Here is a 25433-nt window from a genome sequence, read left to right on the forward strand (position 1 = left end):
TGTTACCCTTTATATCAGAAATTGTGTTCTTCAAATCAGCAATGGGATACCTTATAGTAAATTGTATAAAGGTGTTGTCAAAATTTGTCCGATTTACGAGGGATATATATGTTCAATGAATGTATATGTCGCCATATAACTACATCATATGTCCACAATCATGGATGTGTTTGTGTATTCCATCCATTGTCCACTGTCATGAACATCTCTTTGTACTCCATCCCTTGTCTGCTGTCATGATTGTCTTTGTGTACTGCATCCATTGTCCACTGTCATGAACGTACGTTTGCACTTAATTAAATGTTGACTTTTGTGAATGTCTTATGTACTCCATTGAATGTCCACTACCCTGAATGTCTTCGTGTACTACATCCAAATCAAACTCTCATAAATATCTACTCCTCATCAAATATCAACTATCATGAATGTTTGTTAGGATTTTACATTTTCACAACAGTCGGTGTCTTTAGAAAGGTTTTGTGAATGTCTTTGTGTACTCCAGTATATAAATAAATGTCTATATACTCAAGCATACCAAAGTAATTATCAGTAACTACATGTATCTACCTGTATTATCACAGGAATAAGACCAGAAAACAAGAGAAATACACTGTTTTAAAAATATAGGCATTCCCATTTTAATTTGTCTAATCACCACAGCGGAAAACTCATAACCACATTCTCTTTGGCAGTGTTTAGGCTTGATTAAAATATCCAGAATATTTCAAACCAGTTCGATCTAATTGCTTATTTTTAGCCCACCATCATCAGATGGTGGGCTATTCAAATCGCCCTGCGTCCGTGGTCCGTGGTCCGTCCGTCCGTCCGTCCCTCCCTCCGTCCGTCCGTCCGTAAACAATTCTTGTTATCGCTAATCCTCAGAAAGTACTGAAGGGATCTTTCTCAAATTTCATATGTAGGTTCCCCTTGGTGCCTAGTTATGCATATTGCATTTTGGGACCGATCGGAAAACAACATGGCCGACAGGCAGCCATCTTGGATTTTGACCATTAAAGTTTGTTATCTCTATTTCTGAGAAAGTACTGAAGGGATCTTTCTCAAATTTCATATGTAGGTTCCCCTTGGTGCCTAGTTATGCATATTGGATTTTGGGACCGATCGGAAAACAACATGGCCGACAGGCAGCCATCTTGGATTTTGACCATTGAAGTTTGTTATCGCTATTTCTGAGAAAGTACTGAAGGGATCTTTCTCAAATTTCATATGTAGGTTCCCCTTGGTGCCTAGTTATGCATATTGCATTTTGGGACCGATCGGAAAACAACATGGCCGACAGGCAGCCATCTTGGATTTTGACCATTGAAGTTTGTTATCGCTATTTCTGAGAAAGTACTGAAGGGATCTTTCTCAAATTTCATATGTAGGTTCCCCTTGGTGCCTAGTTATGCATATTGCATTTTGGGACCGATCGGAAAACAACCTAGCCGACAGGCAGCCATCTTGGATTTTGACAATTGAAGTTTGTTATCGCTATTTCTGAGAAAGTACTGAAGGGATCTTTCTCAAATTTCATATGTAGGTTCCCCTTGGTGCCTAGTTATGCATATTGCATTTTGAGACCAATCAGAAAACAACATGGCCGACAGGCAGCCATCTTGGATTTTGACAATTGAAGTTTGTTATCGCTATTTCTGAAAAAGTACTGAAGGGATCATTCTCAAATTTCATATGTAGGTTTCCCTTGGTGCCTAGTTATGCATATTGCATTTTGAGACCAATCAGAAAACAACATGGCCGACAGGCAGTCATCTTGGATTTTGACAATTGAAGTTTGTTATCGCTAATTCTCAGAAAGCACTGAAGGGATCTTCCTGAAATTTCATATGTAGGTTCCCCTTCGTGCCTAGTTATGCATATTGCATTTTGAGACCAATCGGAAAACAACATGGCCGACAGGCAGCCATCTTGGATTTTGACAATTGAAGTTTGTTATCGCTATTTCTCAGAAAGTACTGAAGGAATCTTTCTCAAATTCCATATATAGGTTCCCCTTGGTGCCTAAATCTTAAATTTTATATATAGGTTTCCCTTGTTTGAAAAGTACTAGAGGTTTCTTCTGAATTTACACAGATTAGTAAGACTTAGAAGAAGAGAAAAGTAGAGAAAAGATCAATCTGACATGGAACCTATGAAGAACATTCAATGGTGGGCGCCAAGATCCCTCTGGGATCTCTTGTTTATTTTATCATTTCGCTTGGTGATGTGTTTTTTTTATCAATGAAGAATTAGTATATGATTAAAACAAAAATTTGGGGTATACATATGTACTCCTCCACACTATCAGTGGTTTTACTTGGGTATATTAATGTCTTTAATTCGTGTGTGATGTATTGTACTCAAATGTAAACAGATGCTTTGTACAATGGTCTAGAAATATACTTAGGAAGAGAATTGGAATGAAAGAATTTTTAAACATTCCTTTATGAATTTTAAATTGAGAAGAAAGTTTTCTATGATTTCATTGTTGCAAATATGTGTACCATAATTGTCAGTGTGTTAAATGTGGTCAATTTTAATAGAACTTTTTCCAACAAAGGAATAAATTTTTCTGAAAACCAATACTTGCTTTCTTTGTCATATTATTTTGATTTTATAGTAGTTTCAGCTACCAAAGGTTCGGTGGGTTTATGCCATGGTGCAATATCTGTTCCTCAACTTGTCCGTCACCCTACTTGCTTACCTTTTGTCTGTCGTGCATCCGTCAACATTTGATACTTCTCGGAACCTTTAGAACCAAGATCACTTTGTTTAGTCCAAATAAAAACAAGACAATTCCATGAATTTACTATCCCCAACCAGATTAGAAATTATATGCCAAGAATGCACTGATGATGAATTTGTATAGGAACTAATACTGAAGGAAGGTCCAACAGACCATTCTCATTCAATAATTGCATTTGATGGTATGAATGTGAATGAATTCAGGAATATTACTAATTTTAGTAGGCAATCTCTAAAGTTCAAAGCAAGTGAATCCATGTCCCAAGGAAGAAGTTACAGAAGCAAATGGTGCAAGAGATCAGACATGGATAATTTTTTTGATGGAGGTCAAAGTAACCTTATTTTGATGCATGACACTGCTTCACTTTTTCCAAGTATGAAGTTCCAGTGACAAATTCTTATTGTAGGAGATACCGCAAGACTAACTTTTTAGCCCACCATCATCAGATGGTGGGCTATTCAAATCGCCCTGCGTCCGTGGTCCGTCCTCCGTCCGTCCGTCCGTCCGTCCCTCCGTCCCTCCGTCCGTAAACAATTCTTGTTATCGCTATTTCTTGGATTTTGACAATTGAAGTTTGTTATCGCTATTTCTCAGAAACTAATAAGGGGATCTTTCTGAAATTTCATATAAAGGTCCCCCTCAGTGCCTAGTTATGCATATTGAATTTTGAGACTAATCGGAAAACAACATGGCCGACAGGCAGCCATCTTGGATTTTGACAATTGAAGTTTGTTATCGCTATTTCTGAGAAAGCACTGAAGGGATCTTTCTCAAATTTCATATAAAGGTTCCTCTTGGTGCCTAGTTATGCATATTGCATTTTGAGAAGAATTGGAAAACAACATGGCCGACAGGCAGCCATCTTGGATTTTGACAATTGAAGTTTGTTATCGCTATTTCTCAGAAACTTATGAAGGGATCTTTCTGAAATTTCATATAAAGGTTCCTCTTGGTGCCTAGTTATGCATATTGTATTTTGAGACTAATCTGAAAACAACATGGCCGACAGGCAGCCATCTTGGATTTTGACAATTGAAGTTTGTTATCGCTATTTCTCAGAAAGTACTGAAGGGATATTTCTCAAATTTGATATGTAGGTTTCCCTCGGTGCCTAGTTATGCATATTGCATTTTGAGACTAATCTGAAAACAACATCGCCGACAGGCAGCCATCTTGGATTTTGACAATTGAAGTTTGTTATCGCTATTTCTCAGAAAGTACTGAAGGGATCTTTCTGAAATTTCATATGTAGGTGACCCTCTGTGCCTAGTTATGCATATTGCATTTTGAGACTATTCGGAAAACAACATGGCCGACAGGCAGTCATCTTGGATTTTGACAATTGAAGTTTGTTATCGCTATTTCTCAGAAAGTACTGAAGGGATCTTTCTCAAATTTCATATGTAGGTTTCCCTCAGTGCGTAGTTATGCATAATGCATTTTGAGACCAATCGAAAAACAACATGGCCGACAGGCAGCCATCTTGGATTTTGACAATTGAAGATTGTTATCGCTATTTATCAGAAATTGCTGAAAGGATCTTTCTGAATTTCATTTGTAGGTTGCCCTCTGTGTCTAGTTATGCATATTGGATTTTGAGACCAGTCAGAAAACAACCTGGCTGACAGGCAGCCATCTTGTATTTTGAAAATTGAAGTTTGTTATCGCTATTGTACAGAAGGTACTGAAGGGATTTTTCTCAAATTTCATATGTAGGTTCCCCTTGGTCCCTGGTATTGCATTTTGGGACCAATCCGAAAACAACATGGCCGACAGACAGCCATTATCGCTAAATCTTAAATTTTATATATAGGTTCCCCTTGTTTGAATAGTACTAGAGGGCTGTTTCTGAATTTACACAGATTAGTAACACTTAGAGGAAGAGAAAAGTAGAGAAAAGATCAATCTGACATGGAACCTATAAAGATCATTCAATGGTGGGCGCCAATATCCCTCTGGGATCTCTTGTTCTTTTAAGTAGGTCAGTGACCTAATTTTGGAACATGATGGACTGCTTCATCAAGGTGAACCCATGAACATAGTATGAAGGTCCAAAGACAAGTAGTGTAGGAGATGGCGCTTGGAAAAGCTTTTTCTTTCAAGTTTGTCATACTGACCTACTTTTTATACACAACACACTGCCTCACTCAGGTCCCAAATATGAAGATTCAGCAAAGTGTAGGAGATAAAGCCCAGACAAGGGGCCTGTTCATTTATGCGGACAAACTGGTTTGTCAGTTTTTGAATGCAATATTTCAAACATATACAGTATCTTGAAGGACCTACAAATGTTAATACAGGCCTTGGGAGTCTTTGTCAAGATTTGTCTGAAAACAATATAAAATCACCAGGCCCGTCTTTATTTCATAAATGAACAACACCGGTCCAAGTGGTCGAACATTTTGGACCGCAAAAATGGAAACGGCATAGATAAACTGTGGTAGGATGCACAGACACAATGCAAATGTATAGTCCCCCAAAATATATAACTAGTTAACGTATCCAAGGGGCACAGGGAGCAGAGTTCCATGGTCAGATCTATAATAATAGAATGAAATGCTCTTCATTACATGCTTATCAAAATTGAGAATTGCTGGTTACCCCTGGATATCGCATTTGGATATAAATAAAACTTAAATTATTATAATTAAATTTTAAGCATAAGGAAATTATATCACTGACCCATTACCATGGAGGGCCTAGTCTAAAGAGCCTATTTTGGTTAAATATGATTGGCATTCATTCTTTAATCAATTTACAAAATGTTAGTTTTAAGAGCAATTATAGTGTCTAGTCTCCAGACCTAAGGATCAAAACACAAGCTTCAATCTAAAACTGTCTTAGTTTTAACTTTTCCAATTCATAGATAATGAAAAGTTATGACCTCATGATTGGCAAAGCAATACCTCCAGTCTAAAACCCTGGTGTCTGCTGTAACGTAATAATACAAAATTTAATTGTTGATGACAGCAAACAAGATTTGACCAACCTTGCCACCCAGGTGAAGGAAATTCAATATTGAATAGCGTGTCTGGCTGAGCTGGCTAATGCAGCTACAAATCTTACGTATTAGTACTATCTCTTCATTGCATAAGGGCCAGGTGGTTAAGGTGTCCCAACACTTTATCACTAGCCCTCCACCTCTAGGTGGCGAGTTCGAAACCAAAGTGGGGTATTTGCCTGGTACTGACCCTAAGTCGGTGGTTTTTCTCAAGAGTACTCCGGCTTTCCTCCACCTCCAAAACCAGGCACGTCCTTGAATGACTCTGGCTGTTAATAGGACGTTAAACAAAAACAAACAAATTCATTGCATAATGAATAACAGGACTTCAATCTCAAATTCCAAAAATATTTTTTTTATTGCATAGAACATTCCATAAAAACTACGCTGACAATATAAAGATTTTATCAGAACAACAATTTTTTTAGAACTTTTTCGATCAAACGTAAGGAAAACATTCAGAAATAACAGGTTTTTACGTTTCTGAGGGATATTATCCATAAAATCAAATGGGGAAAAAATTTAATTCAAATTTAGTTATAAGCAAGAGAAATGTATTGAAACTTCAAAAAATATTAATAAAATATAAACTAGGAACACAAAGCTGGTGATTTTCTAAGATCTGCACCATCCACCAATTATTTTTTATATTACTTTAGAGGTCAAGAGAGGCATATACAGTATACAACCACTAAAGGTTATCAAAATAACAAAATCGTACAGATAATATTTGTTTTATATGACATATGCACATATAAGATTAAAAAGAATATTAAGAAACAAATGATCAACTTTTAGTTTTTTTTTTTTTTTTTTTTATTAAATACAATTAACTTGATTTCATTATCTTGAACTCTAACTGAGAGACCTCATTAAAGTTTTTCTAGTCCCAGCCAAAATGCCTTTTTTTTTTATCTTTTTAGTAAAATTTTCAATAATTTGAACCATCTTAAATATCCTTCAGTTTAATACAGGTATATAATTTTTTTCCCATTTTCAATTGCTCTCTATATCCTCAAGTTCCAATATCACGAAAGTTTACTGTTAATTTACAACAAAAAAACTATTTCTGTCTATCATTTAGTAATGTCACCAAACATATGTCAACCTTTAAATAAATTTGGAAGCATGCCTAACTTTTCCAAGGTCCCATCAGATTTGAGATAATGAAGTTAAATTGTATATCTCTTCAAAAAGCAAAGTGACGGGAAAAAAAAGAAGAATTTAGATTTAGGAAGACCTTGGATTAAAATTTAACTTGGATTAAAATTTAACTAAGTACACACAATATGCTGCATGAAGTGAACTCAACGAATCCAACCTCAATCCCCAACATTGGAATCCAATTTCATATCCACCCATATTAATATTTAATTCTTTATCCCAAACCTTGGCAACAATACCTCTCCCACAGCCCGAAAATTTAAAGAGTTCTTTTCCTCATACTCATGTCTTTTAAGACTACAGACAAGGATTCCTCAATGCCCTCACTTTCTAAGACCCAACACTTTTTTGTTGCCTCCAAACTCATGAAATCCTTTGATCCCCCCCCCCCCCCCCCCCCTTCTCTGCCCACCCAAACACAACAACCTTTTCCCAATACCTCATACAACCTAAAACTATTTTTGTTGCCCCCTCTCCCTCCTCAAGCCTTCCATTGCCCGCCCCCCCCCCCCCCCCCCCCCTATCCAACCCCGTCCATACCTTTTCAATTACCCCACACCTCTAACAACCCATTCGTCTCCCCCATACACCATACAACCCTTTTTGCCCCCCCCCCCCTTCTTTTCTCTGGATGCTTCATACAAACCTCCAGCCTTTTTTTTGCCCCCCCCCCCCCCCCCCCCCCAACACTTGTAACAATACTGTGTACACTTTGAATTCAGATATCCTTAAAATGCCTCTTGATTATGTGCAACATATTCCATACTCTACATATGGCCCTTGAATTAAAGGCTCAGTAATATTAACCTCCTCTCTTTGTCTTAACTCCTACCGGAAGCCAATAATCACTGAACACCTCTATAAACCCTTCACTAGGCTTCGGTAACTTATACTAACTTAGTCTAAACCCAAAACTAAACTGTAAATTTATCAAAATATTATGCATCTTCATTTTCTCCTTCTGATACAACCTGATCTCCCTCCCCTTCACCTGAAACCCCCCTCATTTACACCCACACCAGGTATTATCTATTTGAATCCTCATCATTGTATCTTTTACATCTATAATCTGAACCCCTCCTGACTATACAACCATATATTAACTGGTAGGTGTTAAAACAGCACTGTTGTTATAACCATCCCATCTACAAAAACCTTTTTTTTTCATGGCATGCAGTCACCCGGTAACAAACTCTGAATCCACCTTGACTAGCTATTTACCTTCCATATTCTCATTATTCATCACAGTTCTATTGTTCAAAGTGTCCGTGGTTGTGTGTCACATTTATGTCAAGACAGTACATAATAAATTGACTTTCTGAACAAAATTCACTTTCCCAAAATTCCCTAGGACACTGCAGTATACCATTAATGAAAAACAGCTGCTTTTTTTTTTATCAATTGCTGCATAATTGTACTACTCCCTTCAAATTGATGTTGGAACATACCTTGGGAAGCAGTAGTATATACAAAGTACATGATTATGCAATGATTCATTATCAATTAGGTGAAGAAAATATTTCAATGAATTGGTTTTTTTCAGGAAATGGATGTGATGAAGAACTTAAATGTGTTACTTAATTAATAAAGTACAAAATTACAAAACCTCAGCAGAGTTCAGCAACAACAAAGCACTACACTTCATCAACCAATCTTATCCATACTAGATACTGTAGATATAATGGTTAAGATAATATCAACAACAAATCAGAAGCAGAAACATTATCGTCGTAAATAAGTGAACTTTTTTTTTTTCCAAATGGAATAACTAAGCACATCACTAACTGCAAAACAGGTTAAGGTCTAGGATTACTTTCAAACAACTAAAACAAGAAACTACAAAATTTACAATACACAACAGTGTAAGTTCAAAAACCAATACAACATTACCCAAATACACACATTATATATAAGTGTGTGATCATAAATATGTCTCCAACAATGACCCTCACTACACATAGTAGTTACAGCAGGCGAATATAAGTGATGTATACATATAGATGAACGTCCTTTACATCAAAAACAAATGTGATATATGTATTTTAGGCTATGGTATACATACCTAAAGACGTTGGATAAAAAATATCAATGACTAAAACTACATATCGTACAACTTCTGCAAATGATGTTCTGTAACATAGCATCTGGAAAAAACAACTTTCTGATCTATAACATTTTCCAACAACCATTTACCATCTAACAATACTGGTATAGGTTTATTTTCTCCGAGATGTAGCAATGCCAGTATCATACAGAATACAAAATGGTTAAAACTATATTTGTACTCTTTGCTATATCAATGGTAACTTTCCCAATTGAGTTGATAAAGTCCAATCAGGCAACAAATTATATTTACTTTATACTCAATAACAGGTACAATCTAGAAACAAAACTAACAATATCCAATACAAACTTTAACAACATTAACATCTTTAAAGTCTAGTATTAGTACATCTAAATGTAGTGATTCTTGCATAAACTTTACCACCAAGTATCCTGAAGTTACGATACACATTTTCAATTCAACAAACCACAACGAATTGTCATCTTTGAAAAAAAAGTTATAACTGTTTTAAATCTATATCAACTTAATTTTTAAATTTATATTAGTAATAAATATATTCAACTTTGGATTTGTGCGCAAAAAATTAACATTTTAAAATTTTAAACATAATAAACATCCATATTCAGATTGTTTACCACACAGGTGATAAATACAACAGCCATCACAATTTTCTTTGAAAGAAAGGAAATTGGATCAGTGACAAAAAAACAATAAAAAAGAAAAAATGGAAAAGTTACAATTGTAAAGAAAAAATGAAAAATCTGGATATATTAGGAGCCAATGACTGAAAAAATAATATGACAGAGAAAAAAAAGGAGTGAGTATTCTCTGTATATAGTAAAGTTAATAGTGACACATTGGATCAGTCATTGATCACCAGTTCATAGAGGACAGAAATAAGCATGGGTTGAATTCCTTGAATCTGTAACATTATTAATACGAGGGATGATAATAAAGATACAACAATGGTTAATTTAAGTTATTTGACAAAATAATAAGTTTAGATAGACAATTCAGGGCTCTGTAAAGGTAGATAATTCTTTCTTTTTTTGTGCCAAACCCATTTTTGTGCCAAACCCATTTTACAATGTGGAAATTGAGAAATTTTACCCAAACTAGAATCATGCAGAAACATATATTAACATTAACAACTCACAATAGCATCAGTAGAATAATCCTACTTAGATTTTAATTGACATTTGACTTCAAAAGCTGATGAACAGGATTTTTGTAGTAAGTTAACTACATATTATGCCCAGCAAATGGTTTATAGGCACAAATAAAATGGACCAAAATATTGAAACTAAATAGCCTTCTTTCCAAGATAACAACTTTGCTTAAATATATTTCAAATAGATGTAAAACTTATCTCTATTTTTACCCCATACAGATATCAAACTGTCTTTTTTGCCCCGCACAAAAATGTGAAATTACTGCTTTGGTAACCTGTTAACATCAGAATGAAGCAGATATAATTGTTTATTTAACGATCAACTATGATTGTAAACAAAATGTATATGAAATGCAGACAAAGTAAAAAGTAAATTTAATAGAACATCAACTCGGGTACACACCTTAACTTTAACAACGTCCATGAAACTAATATTCCGTGAAAACACTAGAATGATTCAGAATAGCATCCGACAGCGTCCTTGCCAATTAAGGTCATTACAAATATTTAACACTCAATTATTCAAATATGAGTTGGCTCAACATGAATGATTATTTCTGCAACTTCTATTTTCATCTTTAAACTTCATCAACTACTTTTCAAAAATATGTAAACAACTTTAAAAAAAATTATTATAAATTTTATAATTTCAAAAAATAATACTTTCAAAATCTATGAATACATGTAATTGTTCGCAATGGACAGTGTTTGCATGAGGATACACAATTTAACATGGCTTTGTTATAGACGCCTGATATATGGACTGACATGATGTGGAAACAATGGCCGAAAAAACAACAGAAAAATAAGACTCAAGTGACACTTTTGGAAAACCTTCTTGATTAAGCATTTTCCACTGGGTATTCTTGAGCTATATACAGAGCAAAGTTCCTGTTCATCATGCAGCTAAAACCATTACTGATCTCAAATACGGCCGAGTTAACCTTATCCCCACTAGGGTAAAACCAAACAAGCCGTGTTCACCAGCCTCACAGGACTGAGTTAACCTAAACCCCCACAGGGGTAAAACCAAACGAGCAGTGTTCACCAGTCACACAAGGCTGAGTTAACCTAAACCCCCACAGGGGTAAAACCAAACTGGCAGAGTTAACCTAAACCCCCACAGGGGTAAAACCAAACGAGCAGTGTTCACCAGTCACACAAGGCTGAGTTAACCTAAACCCCCACAGGGGTAAAACCAAACTGGCAGAGTTAACTTAAAGCCCCACAGGGGTAAAACTACACATAGTTCACCAGCCACGCAGGACTGAGTTAACCTAAACCCCCATAGGGGTAAAACCAAACGAGCCGTGTTCACCAGTCACACAAGGCTGAATTAACCTAAACCCCCACAGGGGTAAAACCAAACTGGCAGAGTTAACTTAAACCCCCACAGGGGTAAAACCAAACTAGTGGTGTTCACCAGCCACGCAGGGCTGAGTTAACCTTATCCTCACTAGGGTAAAACTACAAAGGTAGAGTTCACCAGCCACGCAGGGCTGAGTTCAGCTTACCCCTACAGGGGTAAATAGGCAGTGTTTACCAGCCATACATGGCTAGTTAAGCTTATACCCACGTTAACCTTATACCTACAGGGGTAAAACTAAACAGGCAGTGTTTACCAGCCATGCAGGTCTGAGTTGACCTTACCCCCACAGGGATAAAACTACACTTTCTAGCTGTGCTCGCTGTAATTCACTCACTCACACAACACACTAAATACCAAATAAAACAAAAAACACTATATTCACTTATACAAAATAACAATCTTGTTGCAAAGAGTTTGAACAATGCCATTTTCCGGAAGGATAAATTCCTCCACATTTTCTCCAACCCTCTGGGAGCTGACCTCCAGCAGATTGGCATTGCTGGTCAGCAGTCTCCCTAATGACCACAGCCCTGTGTGACGACTTTTGCCTTGTCTTCCATACACTAGGATGTTGTCTCGGTCAGCCATGCGTAGTATGTGTTGTAGTGTTTCTGAGGAAGTCTTACTATGGACATGGAACAGTTGTGGTATATTCTCATCTATAACAAAGTCGTTCGGAAGCTGGGCAGCCTCAGATGAACGTATAACAAACAAAATTCCTGAAATTTAAAAAGGGATCTTTTCATGATTCGACAAAAATGAAATTGGACATTTTTCATCTTACATTGTTCAATTTACATTAAATTATATTCTTACGAAATAAGAGTTCCGCCCATTGATGTCAAAGTGACATAGATTCTTGTATCAAGGTCTTATGATGTACTGTAACAAGAATTGTTCAATCAAAAGGCTGTTCAGAAACCAGCGCTATGTGTTATGGCTAGTTCTACCAAGTCTCAATAATATCTGTCAAAATCTAACAGAGGATATCGCAGGTTAAGAATTAAAATACTGAAATAAAGTTGAACAACCATACTGGGTAATGTCCCCTACTGACCTCCCCTGAAAAAGTGACCTTGACCCAAAAGCCCTGAAACTTGTCAGCGATACTATGGTGCTTTATCATTGTGTGAAGTCTGATAGTAAATTATTCATAATCCCTCAAGGAATGAAGCTGCTAGAGCACTGACAAATTTTGGAGAGGAAAGCTATAGTCTCTCCATAGTGTCAACGATAGGGGACAAATAACTCTCAGAGTTTGATCCATTGAAAGGACTCGCACAACTAAATCAGCCAATCAGTTGGTATTTCCCCTGAACCAAGTCCCTGAAGAAAATGTGTTTCTTAATGTGTGTAGCTGTTTTCCTGAGTACATAACATATGAAATGGGTACTTCTATATACGAGAATAAAGAGTAGGGTCTTGAAATTTGGAAAATCAAAGGTGTAGGATTTGAGGTGTAAAAAGGCGGGAATTCCCCAGTGCACTGTAAATGTCAGGGTTATTGTCTTTCGAGCGCCTGTGTGCTCTAATTTGACATTTAACCTATATAATAATATCATTTATCAGGTATTTAACTTTAATTCAATATATATTTCCCATCATTTGAACTTCAAATGAGCGAATGAAGGGATGGAGTCACTATTAATAACATTAATAACATATAGTAAAATATTTAGTTGTGCAAGCCCTTGAAAACAGAGAGAAGAGATGTCAAAACAAGCAAGGGAGTATAAAAGAATGTCAGACATGTGATAAGCTATTCACGGCTCACTGTACACCAGCGAAGTGTGACCATTGTCACACTGGTCACAATCATGGGGTCAATTAACATTAATTAGTGGTCTTTGGGACTGTCAAAACTGGTCGTAATATGGAATAGCGTGGTGGTCGTATTACTGAAGCGACAAATACAAGACACAGAGAGAAAAATAAGCGGACTGAAAAAAAAGTGCCAATATTGGCACCCCGCCAATGTAATTTGAAAACGTCCTTAAATGAGCTTTCACTGCATTAGTTTTCTACATAAATCTGTGATTTCTTGTTGTAACTGTATACTTGTAAAAGCTTTATCATAAACTGTACCTGTGATAATTGTCCAATGTGCCTTATGTCCCTGCTTCATACAAGGTTCATGGTTTGCATCTGCATCATAACTTGGACAGTTAAGGATAATACCTTGCAAAAGGAAAAATTAATGAAAACATTTTGATGTTTACAGAACCCTGTACAGCAGCGAAAGTTCAGCACTGGGCCAAAAATGGATAATTGTAAATCAGTAAAACTGGTCGGTTGACTTATGATCCCAGAAAAGTCATTGCAATTGGAATGTGCATACAGGCATATTGCACAGAGGATGTTGACAGTTGTTATACAGCATATTGCCTTGGATAGATGAACAGCCTTATTTGGCTTCAACTTTCCTCTCTTGATTCCTATGATGTAGCTCTGCTCAATAAAAGTTGCATGACAGACAAAATTAAAAAGAAATAGAAATATATTTTAAGTCTACAAAAATTTAGCTGTCAATTTCAACTCTTGGGGTCCTGATGGTGAATTTCTAACTTCTAACATATAAACAAAGAGCGGATCAATGAGTGTTCAACTATACAGATGACGTAAGGATACGGAACAAGACAAATGTTGCCTCCCACCATGTGGCGCAGTAGAAGCTCTCTGGATCCCGTTGTCTCCATGTCCAGGACTTCACATTCACAACCATACACCTCTCTTGCCAATGCTCCCATGTCAAAGGCTGAAATAACGTATGTCAAAGGTGACTGGTCATAATATGCTACTGTCAAGTTTCATATAATCTCACTTTAATGGGTAGTAGTCCCAATAACCTTTATATGATTTTTTCAAGAAAATGATTTATTTATTGTGTATGGTTGGGATAATTAGCAGGCAACTGGATTATAAACCAATTCATCAATTTATATTGAAATGATTTTTTTTCAAATAATATAATATATTCTATCAAATTCAACAGAATTATCCTACCAGAGAACATTTCGCCTTTGTTTGTATATCCTCTGGCTTTGCTAACTGCTAGAATATCCTCGAAGGAAATCTCAGTTTTCTCCATCAAATCTTTTGCCATTGCTAAAGCCACAAGTCCACAGCTGAAATGGGGAAAAAACAACAACAGATAACTCAAATGTAGTTTATGTATGGCATGTCATAATTCAAAATTATTGCTACAGAATCAACATAAATATTAACACAAGAATTACAGCTAAATGTCTCGGCCTGTCCTGATTTATCAGTATTGTATGTTTTAAGCAAACTCCAAAATTCAAATTCACCAAAATTTCAGCATTTTTTCACAAAAAAACAACTCTACTTGTTAGTATAGAAGCACACTAGTACTGCTTACATTATAGACATGTGTAAATATTGATACATTGCTAAACAAATCACTTATTCTCCAATTTTTAAATCAATTGGAGAAGCAAAAATTTAGATTTTATATAAATTTCTCAAAATATAGCAATACAAAACTTTTAAAAATGCATGTATTCTGTAGGGTGTGTTGAGATATCCATACTAAAGTGAAGCCATATTTCATGTTTGCCTAAAATAACATCGATATTTTAAGAAAATGAGCTTTAACACAAAATTTCAAAGACCAGATTCCCAGCACCTCTAATTTCTAGAATCACAGGACCATACATTCTGGAGATGATATTCCGTAAATTAAGGCTGTGTTTAGATGTCCATTATTTGTGATCTAATTACATACCAAGTTTGATTCAAGTTTGACCTTTTTAGCAACAGATCTAAATACAAAACTTTATAGTGAAGTGTTGACAAGGTTGCCAAGGTCATCGGTAAAAATTCATTCAACATCATAAGTAACCCTATTTAAGGGTTATTATACCTTTATATTAATCTTATTTTGAGTGAAATGCTAGGGTGCCCGGAAATATTCAAGTGAAAAGATAGGTGCCCTGAAACATGTTAATGACAAGAGATCCCAGAGGGATCTTGGCGCCCACCATTGAATGATCTTTATAGGTTCCATGTCAGATTGATCTTTTCTCTACTTTTCCCTTCCTCTAAGTCTTACTAATCTGTGTAAATTCAGAAACAGCCCTCTAGTACTTTTCAAACAAGGGGAACCTATATATAAAATTTAAGATTTAGCGATAATGGCTGTCTGTTGTTTTCGGATTGGTCCCAAAATGCAACACCAGGGACCAAGGGGAACCTACATATGAAATTTGAGAAAGATCCCTTCATTACCTTCTGTAAAATAGCGATAACAAACTTCAATTGTCAAAATACAAGATGGCTGCCTGTCGGGCAGGTTGTTTTCTGACTGGTCTCAAAATCCAATATGCATAACTAGGCACAGAGGGCAACCTACAAATGAAATTTCACAAAGATCCCTTCAGCAATTTCTGATAAATAGCGATAACAAACTTCAATTGTCAAAATCAAAGATGGCTGCCTGTCGGCCATGTTGTTTTCCTATTAGTCCCAAGAATTAGATGCAATATGCAGAACTACAGACCAAGGAGAACTTGCAAAAATGTTTGAGAAAGATCCCTTCAGTACTTTCTGAGAAATAGCGATAACAAACTTCAATTGTCAAAATCCAAGATGGCTGCCTGTTGGCCATGTTGTTTTCCGATAGGTCTCAAAATGCAATATGCATAACTAGGCACAAAGGGGAACCTACATATGAAATTTGAGAAAGATCCCTTCAGTACTTTCTCAGAAATAGCGATAACAAACTTCAATTGTCAAAATCCAAGATGGCTGCCTGTCGGCCATGTTATTTTCCGATTGGTCTCAAAATGGAATATGCATAACTAGGCACCAAGGGGAATCTACATATCAAATTTGAGAAAGATCCCTTCAGTACTTTCTCAGAAATAGCGATAACAAACTTCAATTGTCAAAATCCAAGATGGCTGCCTGTCGGCCATGTTGTTTTCCGATTGGTCTCAAAATGCAATATGCATAACTAGGCACCAAGGGAAACCTACATATGAAATTTGAGAAAGATCCCTTCAGTACTTTCTCAGAAATAGCGATAACAAACTTCAATTATCAAAATCCAAGATGGCTGCCTGTCGGCCATGTTGTTTTCCGATTGGTCTCAAAATGCAATATGCATAACTAGGCACCAAGGGGAATCTACATATGAAATTTGAGAAAGATCCCTTCAGTACTTTCTCAGAAATAGCGATAACAAACTTCAATTATCAAAATCCAAGATGGCTGCCTGTCGGCCATGTTGTTTTCCGATTGGTCTCAAAATGCAATATGCATAACTAGGCACCAAGGGAAACCTACATATGAAATTTGAGAAAGATCCCTTCAGCACTTTCTCAGAAATAGCGATAACAAACTTCAATTGTCAAAATCCAAGATGGCTGCCTGTCGGCCATGTTGTTTTCCGATTGGTCTCAAAATGCAATATGCATAACTAGGCACCAAGAGAAACCCACATATGAAATTTGAGAAAGATCCCTTCAGTACTTTCTGAGGATTAGCGATAACAAGAATTGTTTACGGACGGACGGAGGGACGGACGGACGGACGGACGACGGACCACGGACGCAGGGCGATTTGAATAGCCCACCATCTGATGATGGTGGGCTAAAAACATAGGTGCCCTGAAATATGTTAATGAAATGCCCCGAAATATATGTCAAAAGATATGTACCATTAAGAAGGTGAATAAACCTAGTTATGTTGTAGTAAAGATATCAATATAAAACGGTGAAAACACACTAATCATGCTGCATACTTATGACTATTATACTTACCAAGGTCCTTCCTGTATGAGGGGAATCACCTGGTTGTGGTGCAGTGATACAAGAGTCAGACTGTTCTCAACATTCCTCCCCTCCTCTCTGTAATCACACAATAATATAGAATATCTAAAGCATAGGCATCAACAGTTGATGGTTACACATGTAAAACTAAATAATACATCTACAGAGAGTTTCCAATTATTTCATGAAAGTTTTGGTCTATGAATCGGTATATTTGGGCCAGAATTACATCATAAGTAGAAGAGTTTTACATTGATATTAACAGGCACATGTAAACATACATTTTGTTGAATGTGTCAGGTGAGCAGTACCCAATTGTATCAATCTTGCCTCTCTGACAGAAAAGTCTGTTTTTGAATTAAAAAAGAGGAATTAGCATAATATAAACCAGAGATTGAAAAACACTTACATGATCTTGGCCAGCTTCTTTCGTAGATTATCCTGTTCCACATTAGCTGCCACAGCCTGAGGATGAGTGGACATGTTTGTCACCGACATTTGGGGTAGTTCAGGTGGTGGTGGAGGGGGAGGAGGTGGTGGCTGCCTCAAAGCCTTGTGTAAACTCTCACAAGTTTCATTATGACAGGGAAATGATGAAGAAATAGAAGATACAATAGAATTAGAATCTGGACAACTAGGGCTGAATACCATTTCACTATTCTCTGCCTGCTGGCCCCTGTTCTCAAATCCCTGTTCCAGAACATCTTGATTTCTGTCTGTCCTTTGACCATTTTTCTCGTCTGATGGAATCCATGAGTTTGTCATTGACAAACTAGATGGTTCACAGAGAAAAGAGATCTCTTTCCCATCTGGTGTGCTTGTTACACCAGATTCAATTTCATTCATGTAGTATGGAACATCAACATCATCAAGCAGTCCTGCCAGCAGTTCGGCTACCACTTTAGTAGACTCTGCTGTCTGTAGCTTTGTTGGACGGGACGCATGCTGATTCAATGCAGACCTAACATTCTTTTTGTTTCCATGAAAAACATCCTGTTTATCAACATCACCATCTTCATACCCAGAGGTATCCATGGTGTTTTTCATAGAAAAACCTTGACTGCTATCATCATACATCAAATCTGAATCCTCCTGAAAGAAAACATCCAACAAGGCCGAGTCTGTTTCAGAGCAGTAATTCTTTTTCATAGCTTGCTGTCCAAAGATGGTACCAGAATCAGAAGAACTTACAGGAAACATTTGTGGGTTGTCGTAGAAGCTGTCAAAATAATTTGAGCCAATATCATCTACATTGGAACAAAATGGTTGCTGGAAATTACCATCCTGTTTCATACTTGAAGGGAAGGAAGATTCATCGGGCTTCTTTTGTACTGGAAGGAAAAGGCTGTTTTTGTCGCATTGAAAATTTTCTGCAACTTTGCGAAGTGCACTTTGTGGGTACGCAGTATCTAAAGTGTCCATATCTTGAATGCTGGAATTTTGATGCTGAAAGAGGGTGAGATTGTCCACTGAGTCGGCAAATGACTGGTCATCACAAGCATGCATGTGAAATATTGCATCAGCTGCCGTTGGAAAGTGTGCTGTGTCAAAACCTGGCGACTTCGTAAATGTGGGTTTGTATGGCTGGCTTGGATTTGTGGCTGTCATCTGTGCTATATGATCATGAATAGGAAAACCTGACGTCAGGTTACATTCAGCTCCCTGGCCGGGGCTCCTGATGGTCGAATGCTCAGACATTGCAATACAACTTGATTTCTTACATGTATGAGTTGTTGCTGTGGTTGTGGAGTTTATTGTGTTTGCCTCATCATGAACAGATGACAACACTGTTCTGTTATCCATTTCTGGCATGCCAGCAATGTTGGAGTATTTGTAAAGGAGAGATGAAGGAGAAAGGCCATAATTTGGACTTGAATCACGCCTTCTGATAGGGATGGAAAATGGACTTGTTACTGATGTGGATTCGTCTAAATCAAGCTGGTCAAATGATAAATTTGTGTAAAAGTTGGCCGAATCCAAAGCTGAGAACAAGGGTGGTGCTGATTCTAGATAATGGTCAGGTATGCGCGCATTGTTTTGGTGTGTTGGCAATTCAGAACTAGAGTCCCTGGAGGGGGAGCCATTACCACTCCAAGGGGTTACTTCCAAGTTGCGGCCAGGATGGAAAGACCAAGGTGTGGTGGACGCAGGACCTGATCCATGTCGGAGATAGTCAGCAGAAGACTTACCTTCTGGCATGAAGCATAAAGCCTCCCCGTGCTTTAGCAAGCAACTGAAAATAAAATACTTAAGTGTAATTTAAATCCTTTGAATCAATACTACTAAAACAATATATTTGATATGTATATAATAGCTCCCAGAAAAATCAATTGATCTTTATTGGATCTATGTAAAACAAGACCTTTTCTCACCTTTCCTCTCTTCTTCTTAATAATTTTGAAACAGGGGTAACCAACATAAGAAATCTGGGAAAGATCAATCAAGAACTTTCTTTGAAATAGCATTAACAAATTTCAACTAAAATCCAAGATGGCTGCCAATCAGCCATTTTGTTTTGAGATCAGTCTTAAAAGTATCCATGCAAAACCTACATATCAAGTTGAAAAATAACCTTCTAGTACTTCTCATGAAACGGCGATAAAAATTTCAGCAGCTTAAATCAAAGGTGACTCTTTTTTGGTCATTTAGTTTAAATTGTCAATCAGGCTCAAAACTGAAGGGACCATGGGAAACCTATAAATTTAGTTCGAGAAATATCCTTCCAGTATTGCTAAAGAAAGAGTGATATTATGGATTGTTTATGGACAGAGACAAATAAGCAAAGACAAATAAGCAAAGTTAAATAGCCTATCATGATCATCTAGATCTGAATGATGGTAGTCTAAAATGTGGATAAACTCAAAAACTTGTGTCATTCTATTTACCTGTTTACAAGCATGTGTGTAAATACCTTAAGATGATAACACCTGATAAATTGTTTTAAATGTTTGAATCATATATTGACCCAGTATGGTGAATCATCATCATTTATGTACCAGATGAACAATAGTCAGGAATTTTGTGTTTTATTTAACATCACCTCTTTGCAGAATATCATGTACTTTCTGGGACATTTATTAGAATAAATATGGTAATCAACTGATTTGTGACCTTTCAACCATGTATGTAAATTGAAATATCTGGAAAAGTTTAGGGAGCTGGTTTGGAAATGGTCTTCAAAAAGGAGAATTCGGCAATGTTTTCAGATTGTGCTGTGGACGTAATATTCCTAGTTTCAGCCTGACACAGTAGGCTTTCCTGATGCTGGTCGTACTTATATATGAAATTGTTTTAAGATAATAAAAATGATTGAAGGATAGTGGGGTAACGTACTATCTTGCACAAGGCAAAGTTACCAACAGTGTCAGTATCATAGTTTCCACAACCTCTGCTATATCATAACATTATTAGATTAGTTTAAATACCTTTGGTAAGGTGTAAAAGTACAGAGTATAAATTACCTTACTAGCTCAGCCTACCAGGAATTTCTCTTAGATGTAGTTTGCTCAACAAGAGAGAAGTTGTAAATTTGAGGCCCATTGTTTGCAGAGTATTATTCATTACTCCTTTCTGGTACAATGACCAGAATTGTGGTGGTCTTTAATTTGGGGCCATGGCTTTGTGAAGGAGGGAGAAGTTAGTGGAAAAGTTGAGAGTATCATGGAAGCTAGCTAGGTCACCTTTAATCATGACTATACTAGCTCTGGCTAGCAGGAATTTCCATAAAGTCTTGTTGTAGGATGTCAACTGAGAGAGAGAGAGGTCACTAGTTTGAGGCCTGGTGTGCAGATAAACTGGGTTCTCATTTCTACTTCCTATTATAGATTTGGTGCCATGCCCATGATTGTGGTTGGCTTCGGTAATGATAATTTTGTGAATGAGCGAGTCAGTGTAAAAGTTAGAGTATAATATGGAAGGTGACCTTACTAGCTCATGCTAGTGGAAAATTTACTTTAATCTAAGCAGTAGTATGCATGTCTCTTCACTAGTTTGAGACCTTGGGCTGAACACTCACATCTTATTCCAAGCAACATACAGCTGCATGAGTCACTAAACGACATTTGTTTATAAACAAAAATGTATAGTTATCCTGCATAATCATACACGGCCTAGAGTCTACCAATACCGACTGTAAAAGTAGAGAGTACAAGGTCATCTTACAAGCTCAGACTAGCGGGTACTTCCCTTTAGTCTAGTGGTAGGATGTTTGCCATGAGAGTGAGAGGTCACTAGTTGGAAGCCGGCACGGGCAGGGTATTTTTCATTACTCCTTCCTATTACAGACGATACCTAGCAACAAGCGCAGTCATGAAGGCAGCTTACCTGTACCTACACCTATTTTAACTAACTACCACTATACACAAAACCAAGGTGAGGAGATATTGAATTGGGAGCTGCAGTAATGTTGAAAAAAAGTAATATTGAGGCAACTTGGGATAGTGGATAACATGTTCACGGAACCACAGAGACAAACACAATGTCAGTTATTGTTATAATATGTTAATACTCTGACTCTTCAGTATAAGATTATCAGTCACTCACTAGCTTATAGCAGCTCCGTAATATGAGTAACCTGTCTCAGACAGGTAGTTTGGGAGGTAAACCGTGCATGCCATGGAGACTATAGTTTCCAGCATTTAATTTCTTCGGAGTATATACCTACGTAAAATGTCACTCAACAACCATTACAGACATCAGTTATGACTGTCCGCAGGGGAAATTTGGTATTGTTTTTCCCGTCGGACACCCATCACTAAAACAGCAGCAGCCCCCTCCCTTTGAAGCCGAGGCCTCCATTATAAAGATGAAATGACGTATTTTTCTTGCAGTAACACCTATATATTTACCATATATGCTCGGTGCATGTGAAGAAATTCTTCAGAACACAAATCGACTTATGTGATTGGTTATACTCCGAAACGAAGAGATGCTGGGACAGGAGTAGACGACCTACTCTCGCCTAGGAACTTTCTGACAGTTCTGATGAGTCACGTGACATAATAACACGAGCAAGTACTTCCGGTAAAATGACAACGTGGCGGGAAATATTCATCTACACGCCATATGAATTACAATAGAGGCAAACGACACGGTCGGATTAGTTGCCGAGGGTGAATTGTAAATTAGAGGGTCGGGGCCAAGTTTTTATTTTATAAAGACATTTTAGGACTGATGCTAATTATGCCAGCAAAAGCCTGTGTTACGCTAAAAAATGAGCTGTTTTTCAAAGACTACATATGTATGGCATAAAAATGGAAAAATTAGCTCAGTTGAGCTATTATTAGTTATTACGTCAAACATCGGTATAAAACACAGTAACAACGAAACGAAAACTTGCAACAAAGAAACAGCATAATATATTTAATCAATTCGGTTTCTAAATCATATCACTGCAATTAACTGGCACTGTACGGGATATTATAGTATTGGCGTGTTAGGTCCTAACAGTTTTATTTTAGAATTATCACAGTTACATTGCTCAGTGGGGAGGTGTTTGGGCTGCCAGGGCTATCTACCAAAATTGCTGATAATGTACAAGATTAAAATAAATTGATAACAGGATTTATTTAGATCAGGGACATGGCCCAAAAAAATCCCTGCTTCAAATATTTATAAAATAAAATAGAAGCGAAGAAGAATAATGACAACACGGACAAATAAAAAAAAATCCCGTCGTTATTCATACCAGAATTGGGTTCTGAAGACGTACAAGATACAGATACAGAGAAATTTCCGAAACCAGCCATGCAGGCATTAAGGATGGGATATTAGGGGAAGAGACACATATTTAAGTGATGAAGATCAATGTGTGTAATTTGGCACAAATCCCGACACATATGTATACCTTCAATATTAGGCGGATGATGAAGGGGAACGAAGGGATTTAACAACTGGGCAGGTTCAGGTTTTATAACTTAAATCTTGGTTTTGGTTTTTGTCATTATGCTATTAAAATATAAACATTTCCGGGCAAGCTATGTTAGTCATTATTTCACAAAAGATTATAAAGAAAAAGAAAAAAGGAGATATGTATAAACTTCAGAAGATATCATTCATGAGGTATCTTTTCATCTAAATATCTCTTCAATTCATACAATGAAAGCAAAGTGGTACGAATACTGCACTTGCGCACGACAGTGTAAGTTAACTAATACCGTGCAGTCTTAGACGCAAGATTGCAGTAGATTACATTTTTTTAAAATGAATGCATACCTTCAGATATTAAAAGCTTTCTTATTCCAGTTCCGGATTCTCCAATGCGCTAGTTAGACGCTCTATCTTTATAGGTTGGCCGGGTTTATTCCCACCCGTTTCGCTCGCAGAAAAGATATTTGATACAATAGTATTAACCGTAATAAGAAAGAGTTCTTAAAACGTACAGAACGGCCAGTAACTTTCCAACTTGTGTTTTATGCTGATGGATAACGCGCATGTCCTAATGGAGTGTTTGCCCGATTTTCTTCTCGGTTGTCGCGCGATGTTATTTAAAACGGAAATAGTTGAAGTGGCAAATAATTTTGCATTCAATCTCTCGATGGCAATGTGATTCCTCTTTCGTGAGCCATTTTGTAAGGGAAAAGATATAACAATTCAAATCTTTATTGCATAGTTCCGACTCCATATCACAACGGAAAATCAACTGATAAAATGATACTGATTATAAAGTTGTGTACTGCATGCTTTAAAGAAGCAGAATATTAAACAGGAAATGGATCAGATTTTGGCATGGTTGACTTGACCCTGCCATAACAATTGGCCTACTTCACTTTCCATTTCGCAGCATGCCTTCGATTTCATTTCCTCATTGGCACGCCAAATAAACAATCTATATTGGCCGTGATGGTGTGATCTCCGGTTGGGTTTTACCCTCTTTTGCTCGGTGTAGTTAGCTGCTCTGATAATTGGCGGGAGGGAGCCGTCGTGGAGTGTGGTATACATTTCTGTTTTAAAAGAAGTGACAAAATACGACGACTTTTTCGGATACAAGATGCTACAGGTCCTGGGTCGAATGTTGGATAATAGATGTCACAGGTCCTGGGTCAAATGTTGGATGGTAGAGGTCACAGTTCCTAGGTCGAACGATAATGGAGGTCACAGGTCCTGGGTCAAATGTTGGATGGTAGAGGTCACAGTTCCTAGGTCGAATGATAATGGAGGTCACAGGTCCTGGGTCAAATGTTGGATGGTAGAGGTCACAGGTCCTAGGTCAAGTGTTGGATAATGGATGTCCCAGGTCCTGGGTCAAGTGTTGGATAATGGATGTCCCAGGTCAAGTGTTGGATAATGGATGTCCCAGGTCAAGTGTTGGATAATGGATGTCACAGGTCCTAGGTTAACTGTTGGATAATAGAGGCTAAAGATCCTGGGTCAAATGTTGGATAATAGAGTCCACAGGTCATAGGCAAGGTGTTGGATATAGGTCATGTGTCCTTTTTTAAGTGATGAATGATAGAGGTCATAGGTCCTGGGTTAAGTAATGAATAACAGAGGCCTCTTATCCTGGGTCAAGAGTTGAATAATACAGGTCAGAGGTCCTGGGTCAATTTAGGTCATGTAATGAATAAACGAGGCCACTTGCCCTGGGTCAAGAGTTGGACAAAAGAGGCTAAAGGTCCTAGGTCAATTGTTGGAAAATATAGGTCACAGGTCCTAGGTCAAGTGTTGGACAATAGAGGCTAAAGGTCTGAGTCAAGTGTTGGACAATAGAGGCTTAAGATCCTGGGTAAAGTGTTGATAATAGAGTCCACAGGTCATAGGCAAGGTGTTGGATATACGAGGACATGTGTTCTCTTTCAAGTGATGAATGATAGAGGTCATTGGTCTTGGGTCAATTTGGGTCAAGTAATGAATAATAGAGGCCTCTTATCCTGGGTCAAGTGTTGAATATTAGAGGTCTAAGGTTCTGGGTCAATTAATGAATAATAAAGGCCACTTGCCCTGGGTCAAGTGTTGAATAAAACAGGTCACAGATTCTGGGTCAAGTGTAGAATAATAGAGGTCCCTTGTCCTGGGTCAAGGGTTGAATAATACAGGTCACAGGTTCTTGGTCAAGACAATTATCATTAGAACATATTGATGGCAAGACAATGAAGCAGAGTTACTATACACAAACTTTGAGATTTTTTTT

At 37.2% G+C, this 25433-nt stretch overlaps 1 protein-coding gene across 1 annotated transcript; it reads right to left on the reverse strand.

Moving 5' to 3' along the window:
- Positions 1 to 7582: 7582 nt before the first annotated feature.
- On the reverse strand, positions 7583 to 22289 carry LOC117323662. The gene is made up of 8 exons (XM_033878993.1): positions 22153 to 22289; positions 17715 to 19538; positions 17297 to 17383; positions 14517 to 14638; positions 14142 to 14268; positions 13599 to 13669; positions 11257 to 12232; positions 7583 to 11151 (listed from the first exon to the last, which is right to left on the reverse strand). Exons 2-7 carry the CDS (start codon positions 19502 to 19504, stop codon positions 11892 to 11894), a joined length of 2538 nt encoding a protein of 845 aa, XP_033734884.1. The 5' UTR covers positions 19505 to 19538; positions 22153 to 22289; the 3' UTR covers positions 7583 to 11151; positions 11257 to 11891.
- Between the last annotated feature and the right edge of the window lie 3144 nt (positions 22290 to 25433).

The sequence above is a fragment of the Pecten maximus genome, chromosome 3 (genome assembly GCF_902652985.1).
Source record: "Pecten maximus chromosome 3, xPecMax1.1, whole genome shotgun sequence".
In the NCBI taxonomy this organism is placed as follows: Eukaryota; Metazoa; Mollusca; class Bivalvia; order Pectinida; family Pectinidae; genus Pecten; species Pecten maximus.